The 12,257-nt window shown below is 39.8% G+C and overlaps 1 protein-coding gene across 5 annotated transcripts in view; it reads left to right on the top strand.

The window, feature by feature from the left end:
• Positions 1–12,257, top strand: part of LOC120430618 (otoferlin-like) — an 81,752-nt gene that overhangs the window by 55,122 nt on the left and 14,373 nt on the right. For all 5 annotated transcript variants that reach the window (XM_039595744.2, XM_039595737.2, XM_039595728.2 and 2 more), the window contains exons 3-5: positions 9,544–9,602; positions 9,886–10,072; positions 11,948–12,015. In XM_039595744.2, coding sequence (XP_039451678.1) covers positions 9,544–9,602; positions 9,886–10,072; positions 11,948–12,015 — 314 coding nt within the window. The remainder of the gene's footprint in view (positions 1–9,543; positions 9,603–9,885; positions 10,073–11,947; positions 12,016–12,257) is intronic.

The raw sequence follows: 12,257 nt of genomic DNA, 5'->3' as shown, positions 1-12,257 counted from the left end.
AAGTCCAACAAACAAAAAAAATGTTTTTTGTTTTTTTGTTGTTGTTTATGAATGATCCTGATTTAAGAGCGAGTCCACGAGCAAAGCATACCCATCTCGCATCGACCTCACCAATCTGCCTGAAATTTTCAGGGGTTGTTTGTACATATAAAACTAGCATCTGGCCAAAATATGAGCACTCTAGGTCAACGGGAAGTGGTGGTGGTGGTTCAAAAACGTCAAAAATCTTAAAAAGGCTATAACTTAGGCAAAATTCAATTTAATTTCAAAATTCAAAATGCATCTGAAAGGGCTTAAAAAATGCAACAAAATGCAGGAAAAAGCATCCCAATTGGTTGAATCTGAAGGGAGTTATTGGCATTTTAGTGGAAAAATAGCATAATTTTCAAACTCAAATAAAAAAATGTTCCATCCAGATATCAACTCGCTTCGACCTACTCCTTCTTTTCGAATCGACGGTCGGACCGACCGCACGTTCCACCGTTCCGGCCTGCATCGCGAGCAACCCGGCCGACTGGACGCCCTGGCCCCGAAAGGGTGAGTTGCCGTTGGAGAAAATGTGGAAACCGTTGGGATGACTGTGGCCGATTTTGCAGGGCCTTTTCGTTCTAGTTGGAACTCTTGCTGGCAAAATGCGGGCACCTGCGAGCGGCCAGTGCAAAGGCGAGCCGTTTCGATGAAACCGTCGGCGGGTTTTCTACGGCCGAAAGGAAATGTGGCGAGGAAGAGGACCTGCGGAGCCGGAGTGGTCACGATCGGGACCGTGTGCAACTGTCGGTGAGTGCACAATTCCCCAGAAGCGGTGGGGACAAACAAAGCGAGCGAAATGCCACGCGGGAGAGTGTGGTTTGTGCCTGTCGCCGTTGGAATATGGCCCGTGAGATCGTCGGAAGAGGCGTCATGTCTGAACGCCGGAAGTGACGCTCGGCGATGTCGTTGAAGAAAGGAAAGAAAAGAAGGGAAGAGGAAGCAAAAGCGCGAGAAGGAGAACAAGCGCGAGGTGCGCGAGAAGAAAGAAGAGCGTTGAGGAAGAAGAAGAAGAAGAAACAGGGGAAAAGGAAGATTTGTACGCACACACACTGATGAGGGTTCAATACACGTGTTAAAACATACATTTCGTGCTTGTGTTTTCTTCTTTTTAAGCTCAAAGAGCAGCCGGGAAACAATTAAATTGTAACAGCTTGTAGGGGACATCTGGGACTACCATCTGAGACTGAGAACGCTTTGGGTAAGGCAGTTTAACATATTAAATAAACACTTTTACTTTCAGTGAATTTTTGGGTTGTAAATATTTGCTCGGAGGACCCCTTAGATCCCATTTTCTGGTGATTATTTTATCATATTCGTGTTCCTGAGACAATTTCACAATAGAAACATGCATAAAAATGTTTATTTTAATCCATTTTAGCCCTTAACTCCCTCTAGATTCAACCAATTGGGATGCTTTTTCCTGCATTTTGTTGCATTTTCTAAGCCCTTTCAGATGCATTTTGAATTTTGAAATTAAATTGAATTTTGCCTTAGTTATAGCCTTTTTAAGATTTTTGACGTTTTTGAACCACCAAACTTTGTGTCCCGATTTGCCCCACTTCCCGTTGACCTAGAGTGCTCATATTTTGGCCAGATGCTAGTTTTATATGTACAAACAACCCCTGAAAATTTCAGGCAGATTGGTGAGGTCCAAACGACGTCCAATACAAAGGGTTATGCCCTGTTCGTGGACTCGCTCTTAAGGCGATTTCAAAATCACCCAAAAAGCAACACATCAAAAACAAATTGTACTTTAAAACAAAAACTCAAGAAATATTTAATTTTATTAAAATTTAATTTTTGAAACCACCTTGAGTCAGGGGTATTAAAAAACACCCAAAAAGCAAAAACTGAAAATTTGGTTTATTGGACCTTTTCAAAAAAACCTCCAGAAATGAATCTGGAACGTGTTAGGGCCATCCATAAACTACGTGGACTCTATTTTGATTTTTTTTATTGAACTAAATTATCTTCCGTTTTCGTTAGCAAAAAACTTTCTCAGTAAGATCTTCAAAACAAATGTTAGTTTTGAATAATTTTTACTCAATATTTGCAGATTTGCAGCAGGTAAAATGTTTAAATTCTACAAATCCAAAATTGTTAGTTTCTTCAATCAAAAATTTTCGTGAGACCAATGCTCATTCCAACATCATTTCCGGGTCCTCCCTTTGGTCACACACCCTTTCCGAACCGAAAGAACCAGCTTTGATGTCCCCCCGTCTTCTTATCCCAGGTCACGACACGACATTCTGGGAAACGTACAAAATTGCCATTATAAAGTTTCGTCGCGCGGTCCCGTCTCCGAATGAAAAGTGAAAAATAAGGGGAAATTGAATTTGATATAAAATCACGTACTTTGAAATAAAATGGAAGGAACAACCCCCCAGGTTGAGGTTTGAAATTAAAGCCACTAACAAGCAATCCGTTTTTCGTTTGGGTCATGCAAAAATGCAATCAAGCAAAACCGTGTTGGCAGTTTAACTGGCGAAGAGAGATGAAAAATGGGGGACGTTTTTTTTTTTTTTTTACTGGCTGAAGCTGGAGGACGTGCTCAAGTGATTGTGGCGCCCATTTTCGCTCCAAAGAAAGAAGAGTCTTTTTGTTGACACACCTTTTTATTTTGCTGCAAGCCGTTGTTGGGGCAGGATATGAATCACCCCCAGCTTGGTCTAATGGTCAATTTGTGTGCTCCTGTTGCAGCAAACAGTGCATGTCTTTGTGCAAATCGAGACGATTGGAAAGAATTTCAGTCCCTCGACGATTCTCGGGTGACATTAAATTACATTCCATCAGCTGAGCGATTTGATTGATGTTACACGCTAAACGGGAAAAAATAAAACACGAATTACAGATTAGATTTAATTAGTTGCTACCCCTGGAGCGATTTCGCGAAATCTAGCAGACTAATTAGTCGAGCGGCAAAATTAATTCGGCCCGGGACGGCACGCTTCGTCCTAATTGAAACCCAATTTCAGTTAATCGTTATCAATTTACCTCCCAGCAGGGCCGACGGAAGCAATTTCCATAAATTAAGATTGCAACTGGGCGGATGTTTAGGAAATCTGATAGTACTGCTGAAATCTCAGTTTAGAAAATAATTAATTGTCTTAAGAACTGGCAACACTGAACCGCTTTTCAAAGGTCAACGTAATATCGACGATAATGGTCATATTAATCAATTCAAACATTGAAATAGCTCCAATCAACCATGTTAAACAACACGCAAAAGTTTACGAACCTCCCCCTCTCATTAATCTCACTACAGATGTTGTGAAATATGAAACTACACTGACCCAAGCTCAACGCAAATTACCGCCATTACGGCGTGGAGACAGCTAGCTCCCAAACTATGGAAAAAGCCATAAGCTCATTAATCACTTTCGCCACCTTTCACCTGCATAATTACTCGAATGAGATTTATCGCATGTCAAACTTCTTTTTTTTTTGTTGTTGTTGCTGCTCCACCTGTACTGATAAGTTTCTACGTCCATTCATCGCACATAACGCGCGATTTGCGTCACAACTGTTGGCACTATCTCTGCGTTGGAGAGTTGCAGAGCTGGCAACCCTGGTTGACAGAACCACATTTATCGAGAAATTAAAAGTGAGAGTGTGTGCAACATGGAGTTAAACTTTCTGTGCAGCTGCTGTGAAGGTTCCCATGGCACTTCGAAAAGTTTAACTCCATGTTGCACACACTCTCACTTTTAATTTCTCGATAAAAACTTAAAACTTAAAACTTAAAAATACGTAAAAGGTTTTCTAGGTTTTTACCCATAAAATGAGTAAAACTTGTTAGAGTGCATTGATGATTACAAACAGCTGTCTGTATTGATAGGTCGTGCTAAAATTTTATTAAAGTTTAAAAATACAAGTGAGATATTTTTTATCGGAAAACCTCTAAATGCTCTAAATTTCAATGTTATATATACAAAAAGATGCGCAAGGATCTGGCCTACACGCCAATGATGTTGAAAATAAACGCTTCAGTGGCCAAAATGCCTCAAAAAGTGACATTTTTGAAAAAATCTTTTTTTACGGGTTAAATCCCATGTAAAATTGAAGGGCGGAGCGCTAGCTCCGGTTACGTCAAATCAAGCTCATATTTTGGATTTATGCTTAGTATGCCCACCGGAACAAACCCTTCAATGCCCGCCAAAAAGTCATTTTTGTTACATCCTAGTACTCAGTCTTTAATGTAAGTCTATGATTAACTTTAAACAAATATGTATCGCTATCGAGCTGTCAAATCGCAACATGGAGTTAAACATTCTGTGCAGTTGCTGTGAAGCTTACCAAGGCTTTTCTAAAAGTTTAACTCCATGTTGCACGCATACACTCTCACTTTTAATTTCTCGATTGCACTTTGTCGATCCTTTATGAGAAGCCAGAAAGAACATTCTCACGCGCAGCGTAAAACGTGCACGCGTAAAAGCGCTGGCGTTGAAGCTTCGACTTGACGACTTGTCGAGCTTTCGAGCGAGAACGAGCCAGGAATTCGAATTTGATGTTCAGTATATGATTTTGTATAAAACCAAAAAATTTAATAGGAAAAAATAGGGTAAAAGTAGGACGAAAAACACTAATATGGCTATACTGCCCATGATCGCATAAATGTCCCATATGCATTTTCATCACTTTTGAGTTATTGATGCAGTTTGGTTCAAAATCGTGTGCTCTTTCTAAAGAGCCTATAACATCCAGAACTTTGTTCCAGAAATCGGGAGGAAATCCAGTTTTTTAGTGAAAACTTAACACGTAGCCTTATGTATGGGACAAACTTCAAGAGCGTTTTTCTCAGTTTGCTGTTTTTGCATATGGGACATTTATGCGAACATGGGCAGTATATCTCTGGAAATACATTTTGGAAAAGCTTCAAATTTTGGGCCCAAGCAGTTTATGGCGCATGTTTTCGAATGGCTTTTTGTTTGAAACTGAATTCGTTTAATTCTGTATTTCTGTATCGATATCTGTAAAATAGTCCAAAAAATACCTCTAAAAATGGCTTTGACCACATTTACTGGTCAAAAACTGTGAATCGACAAATAAAATGTTCGTCTCTCCCCACGGCTACAGATCTGAAATATAAAAATTGTGGGTTTTACGAGCGGTTTTCCAGTGATAGAAGACACAAATTTTTAAGAGCGGATACAGACATCGCTCATGTGTTTCAGAAAAAGAGCTCTCAAAAATCAGACTTTGAGTTCCAGGTAAAGCGTCCAATTTCCCGTCCCGGGAATTCCCGAGATTTCTGATGCCCAACGCTACGCGGGGCATCAGAAAGACCTTCGTGCCGGCAAAGTTCGATTCGCTATCGAACAAATTATTTCCCGTTTCCCGGGAAATTTCTAAATTTCCCGGAATTCAAGCGGAAGTATACATTTTCTTAACTTTTTGGTACATTTTTTAAACTTAAAAAAAAAATAATGAAGGCACTTAATTTTATTTTATCAAATTCAATTTGCTGTTCTTAATGAACTTTTTTTTTTATTTTTTTTACGTTTTGTTTATCATGACCAAATTGGAAGAAAATTGAATTGGTACCATTAATTGTCTCTAAGATGATTTGTGAAGGTAGGTTAAGTTGAAAATTTATAGAGCACTAGAGCTACCAAGGGCGTAAGATTTAATAAAAAAAAACTACTTCGTATTTTATAAAAAGTGCGCAAAAAATGCAAACATATTTCAAATACTCGCTCCAAACATTTGAAAACTTTGAGTTGTGATTACATAAAAATAGTATTTCAAGTGAATAGCAGATTTTTAAAATAAATTCAATGCTTATCGATTTATTCATGAGATTAAATCAGTCAGATTTGTTAGCTTTAGCATTAGCACTAGCATTAGCATTTGGAGGACGCCCCACCACCGGAAGGCTCCACAACGCTTATCCCACTGTTTGGTGTGGTTGTATTAGACCCTTATCCGGAAAAAACCAGTCTGATTTGTTCTGGATAACTTATTTGTCATGAAACACATATTTTCTTTATTTATTTTATCCATTTCAATGTTTTGCCATGAAAAACATATTTGCTCCATGATTTTTTTTTCATTTTATCTAAATTATCAATTTTATTCTTTATCATATTCTCTCTCATAGAGAGGTATTCAAAAGCAATTTTATCGTTTTGTAGCAAGGATTCATTTTACTCACTTTCCAATCACTTTGATTTAAAAAATATACCTAGCTACCTCTTATCAATACAAAATACTAATCATATTTTTTTTTGATATTTTGAGCGAATTGAAAGACAGATTTTAGAAAATTTCTATATTTTCCTGAAGTTGTATGTTTTTTCACAAGCAGCCAAAGCAATAATTAAACCTAACACTTATTTTGATCATTAAAGTAGCTATTTTATACTATTTTGTTGCAAAATATTAACCAAAATTAGGATCAGAACAATTTTTGATAAATTTTAAATTTCCCGGGAATTCCCGGGATTTCCCGGGAAATTTGTTGAAAATTTCCCATTTCCCGGGAATTCTGTAACCCCGGAAAATTGGACGCTCTAGTTCCGGGTTTCGGGCAAAAATTCAATCGAAAGAGCGCATCTTGACCTTCAATTTAGTAATAGAATTTTTTCCTGGGACGAATCCTCGCCGTGCACGATTTTTTAAAGATTTCTAAGAAAAGCGTTTTTCCAAAAGCAAACCTTAAACCTTCCTTTTGTAAGAAAGGCAAAAACGTATTTTTTTTTTTGAAAGTGTAATATTTTTTTCCAACTTTTTTGATCCTACAACTGTGCCAAAGTTACCATAACGATTGCCTTTTAAGGTAGGTATAGACAAATTGTTTGGAGACTTGTATGGAAAATCGAATGACAAAAAAGGTTTCCTTTGACAATGAAAATTCATGGGGAAAATTTCATCAAAATAAAGTAACACAAAATTTAAATAAGTCAGAAAAAATGGGAAAATTATAAAATTAGACATCTTTATCACACATTTTTCGTCCCAAATAATTGCTTAACCGTGTTTTCAAATAAACAATCCACAGTGGTCCAGATCGCAAAATCAGGTGAAAATTTGATTTTATGAAAAATTGTAATGTTTTTGAACTTTGGTCTTCAGAAGAGTTGTTGCAAATGAAAAGAGACTTGGTTTGGTTTAAAGTTAGTTCACGATCACGGTGTTTTAAAAAATCAAACTTTCCAGGAATATCCAGGTTTTTCCTTTTGCAAAAATTTTTAAAAAATGCCAAAACTTGAAAAAAAAAAGATTTTTTAAAACACCCTAATTGCAATCTACTCTAATTTTCATCCAAGCCAAAAGCTGCTTCTTCCTGTCCAGTGAAAAAAATATATAATTTAACCCAAAAATGACGCAACACTCGTCACAGTGTCCTGATGCAAATCATGATCAATGACATATCGGGCGGTCAGTCAAAAAAAAACAAGCTAGAAGTCGCATGACAATAAAACTTTTGCTAGCAAGAGATAGCAAATCTGATGCAAACAAACTCCCAGCTTGCTTGTAAACAAACTTTGAATGTGTTGGTAAATTTCTGACCAGAAAGTCTTATTTCCGTATTAACTTTTCAATAGGGCGAATCTGTAGATGTAAACAAATACTTGCTCTAGTGACAGTTCACGTTGAGTAAGAAATAAATTTTGTAAGCTCCAAAACATCACATTTTTTAAGAAAATCGAGTTTCTACTTAAATTTCCGATTTGGATTACTGTGCAATGGTTACGAGCATAACAGACTAATTAATATTACTTCTTGATAACACTTGTTTAATTTTAAAGGAATGTACAGACAACATTTAATTAGCGAATTTTTGTTTGCATGTACCTGTCAACTTTTCTTTTTTGCTCATTTTAAAAAGGATGCTCAAAACGCAAACCACTAAAAAGTGAGGGAGAAAACTTCACCTCTTGTTAAAGCGCTTTACTCGCTTTTGCATATTTAAGTACACAGTTTGCTTCTTGCTGCTGCTACCTACTTGAGCGATTTTAAATGAACTTCACTCCCTCGGAGCATGCACGCTACGTGAATATTCATTAAAACCAAGATGGTTGGAAAGAGGTGGGAATAGTCATTTTTATGTTGTGATTGAGAAATTATTCAAAATAAATTGACAAATAGAAAATTGTACAATTTCAAAATTATTAATTTTCAAAGTAATTTAGCCTGTTCCCACCTTTTTCCAACAACCTTGTTCATAAACAACGCGGTTTATGGCAAACGTTCAATGGCTTCGTGGTCGTGGTGCCCCCCTCCTTCTTTTAAAGCACTTATCCCGAAGGACTCTGGGCCACTTATTCTAGAGTAGAGGGCAAACGCCATAATATTCAGGCTCGCACGGATGTGCCTTTCAATAAGCTGTCATAGTAAAAGTCAGAGAAAAAAAAAACGCTCCGCCGTGTTGGGTTAGAACGTGTTTTCCTCCTTTCATTGGCCGCAATTTAGATCTGCAGTCGTGTCCGGTTGAGATGTCTGGAAAGTTTTTGCAGTACCCCCGAGTAAGTTGGCATCGTAACATTTTATTGGTTTGCGTGGAAGAATTCTGAAGCTGGCAACACTGCGATGAACTCGACTCACGATTCATGAATATTGAAGCGTTACGCTTCCGAATAAACAGTTAAGCGTCGATTTGTTCAACTCCAGTTCATCCGATCAATCTTCAAATTATACCAATTCACTTGATTTACTTTCCCACATTCACCGAACCATTTTTCGAACGAATCGTTTTCCCATCAAGAAAACTCTGTCTTCCCCGCAGGGCGTCGTTCGAGTGGGCAAACTTTTCCATGAATTATTAATAACGCCAATATTTGGTTTGGCTCGCCCTCAAGTAGGCGTAGCAAATCTTGCGGCAACACAAAGCTGGCCATGACACGTGTTGGGGCCACCTTTGATTTCAATCACATTACAACCCGGAAACCGTCGACCGCCCGCGTACGACCACAAGCTTCCGGTGACATTGAATAAGTGCCCCTTTTTGTCTTCGTCTTCGAAATGGTTCCATTTGTCGGTTGGCCGGGCGCGCGCCTGACCCTTCTCAAATGGAACCAATTTTGGTCGTGGCAGGAAAAACGTAACGCCATCCGTGGCAAGCTTGTGGAACATTGTCCGACAGGTGTCTGGTCTTTTCCGGTCCGATTGATCAATTGGGTAAATGGCTACATGATGGAGATGGTGTTTTTTTCTAATTTAATTTGGTCGGGGGTGGGAATCTGGGACATCTGTCAAGGAAATCGAGGGAGGCGTTGGGTTTTTGACATTTTTATGACATTATTGAGGTTATGAAGGTCAACTTAGGTATACGTTTTACCCTTTCTCTTTAAAATAACAAAAAAAGGAACTTCTGCAATACTTACCCCACATTGAAATCTGGCGAACTTACTGCGGGGCGGACGAAACTTTTTTTGACAGTTGTGCGTTTCAAAGCGTTATTAAAGCGAATTCCGTTTTTTGTTTTTGTTCAAAAATTTCTATTACCGTGAGCAATTGTGGTAAAGTATGATGATTTGGATTATCTCAATTTGGTTTTTCTTTCGTTTCCAGGCGTTGCACACACTACCACCGAGCTTAACTGCAGCACAGAGTTCGTCGATGTCAATCAGGTAGTTCTTTTTACTGTTTGTCCTATTTATCAATTTGTTAAATTGCATGAAACTGCGTTGCTCCCAATCATCAAAATCAACATTCATAACTTGACCTTCCCTTTTTTGCTTCCACAACAAACAACTCTCCCTCCAGTAGCCTCCGAGCCAATTTGTCACGACCAAGTTGTGCCAAATTCAATTTCGAAAACTTTCTGCCTACTTTCGGGCGCTTGTTGAAACGTTCGCTTCCTTCAAAGAGTTTGCCCCGTCCCCCTTCTAATTTTTTCGGTTTGTTTTCCAGAGCTTCATCTGGCCGCTGGCCAGGCCCGGCGACGAGGACGAAACGGTGATCGTGGAGCTGCGCCAGCAGACGACCAAGATTCTGCTCAAAACCGGCATCGGCGGGTCGGCGTCGACGCGGGGCGGGAGCCGCGGCACCATCACCAGCAGCACCAAGATCATCGGCCGGTACGTGATGCTGATGCAAGGTGAGTCTGACGTGTCGAACTCTAGTAGGCGTTGATTAAGTCATTTGCGTTTTGGTGGGTTCAATTCGGGTTGAAAAAGGGTGCGTTCAATGTCATTTCTACACGCAAATTTGGAATAACTCTGGTTTGGGTAAAAGTCAACTATTGATGAAATCCGAAGAGTTTCCTTCGAGTGTGTACAACGCCCTCACCTTTCAAAGTTGAACGACAAAACTTTGAAAAGGGGTCCCAAAACAGAAAGTTTATAATCGAGGGTTCGGTTCGGCCCAAATGTCAAACTGTAATTAAGATCTAAACGTGTCGAGTGACACACGTGCTACTAGGATATCATGACGGATTGCTTGCTCGGAAGGTCGGCCCGACACAAGGTATCACCCAAAGTTTACCCTGACTTCAATTTGCTTTGTGGCCAGTTCCGAGAACTCAAGAATGCAAATTGTTGTGTGGCGAGCCAATTTGTCCCGGGGAACTGGTGCCAGCTTTTCGCAAAGGCTACACGTAGAAAAAAGAGTTCTCAAAATCGTGAACAAGCGTTCATGAAATTCGGAACCACGAACAAAGTGTTCAAATTGCATGGTACGTTTTTGAAATTGATTACTTTGTTCGTAGTTCGAAATTTCATGAGCGCTTGTTCACGATATTGAGAACTCTTTTTTCTCCGTGTACTGTATGTAAACATTGAGGTCAGAATCTTGTACATCCCTTCGTAACGAAATGACATTCCCAGTAACCGTGCCACTTAAATGAGATTAAAACTTCTTCTCGAGCAACAACCGCCTGAAAGAATCCATCTAGTTAGCGCAGTATAAATGCACCTAACCTCATTTGGAGTACTGCAAACGGTGGGTAAAAAGACCAACCCAACCGCACTAACTTGCACCCTTCATTATGCCACTTATCCCCACCGCTCATTTTTTCCCGGTTCCTCCCACAGGAAATCGTCCATGTTTACGGCATCGCTCTCTTCTGGAATGTGACTTAATTAAATGGTAATTGAAGATTAATTATGCAACTCGCTCTGTCTGTGTTACACCGCCGTCGGCAGAATAATGATGATGATCCTGCTCCTGGCCTACTTTGTATGTAGGACCCACCGGCCTACTGTGGTTGATTGGTTGCTTCGTTTGGTGGGTTCTACCCACTGACTTCTAGTTGTTAATTTCCGCCCGGAACAGGAGTCAAGGTTCAACGCTAGGGATAATCCACCGGATGAACCCACATTAGTGGGTAAATCCTCTATGTTCGACTTCAATTGAAAAAAGCACCCTTTTTGTTCCGTATTTTACGGCGAAACAAGGCAATCCCAAAAACTGTGAATCCCTTTTTCCCTACCCATCCCGTAAGCCAGCCCAGGGATTACACCTGGTCTTAAGCCGGTAAAAATCAACAACTTTTCCGGAGGCTTATCAAGCACCCACCCCACCCATGAGTTGTACCCACCACGCGTTTTTGTGTGTTTTTCCATCAGTTGGAAAAACTCCTCGCGGCGGAAAAATATGTATTTGAAGGAATCCGGCGAAAATTGTGAACAATGGGCGTAACAACAACAAAACAACTCCGGGAATGATAAGCAGCAGCATGCCGCGATTCACTCGATAATGTCGGAGACAGACGCGATTGTTGTTTGTGTTGGGAAATTATTCAGCGTGCACTTTTCAAAGGAAGCGTGTAAACAAGGAAGGATGGGCCTACTTTGATAATTCCGCGAAAATTTTTTTTATTTTCTTGTGTAGCGTAAACAGCGTAACGAATTTGGAAACTCTGGCAACCCTGCCGTTGTCACCTGTCAAAATGCCGTTAACGGTGCAATTTAATTGAGTCGCAAATGGTACCATTGATTTGCTAATAAATCAAGTCCCTCTCTCCAATCAACAGGTCTGCTCAAAGAGAACCGACTCCACATCCAGGACCGTCTGGTGGATCTGTCCAACAAGCCAATTGACGTAAGTACCCACAGGGACGCGCCATTTTTCGTCGCAATTTCGCAACAGTAACACCCGCAGTAACATTACAATTTCGCGACCGATTACGACCCCATAAATTCGATTTTTGTTACAGAACAAACGGGCGCGTTGAGGTCGTAAAATACGTCAGAACACACCCCTGCCGCGCTTCGCACGGTCAATTCACACGTGTACGGAGCTAAAAAACGGATCGTAACGCCACACTAACACATAAAAAAACT

This window comes from Culex pipiens, chromosome 1, assembly GCF_016801865.2.
Source record: "Culex pipiens pallens isolate TS chromosome 1, TS_CPP_V2, whole genome shotgun sequence".
NCBI classification, from domain to species: domain Eukaryota; kingdom Metazoa; phylum Arthropoda; class Insecta; order Diptera; family Culicidae; genus Culex; species Culex pipiens.
The sequence above is the reverse complement of the archived record's forward strand: the minus strand, read 5'-3'. Positions and strand labels throughout refer to the sequence as shown.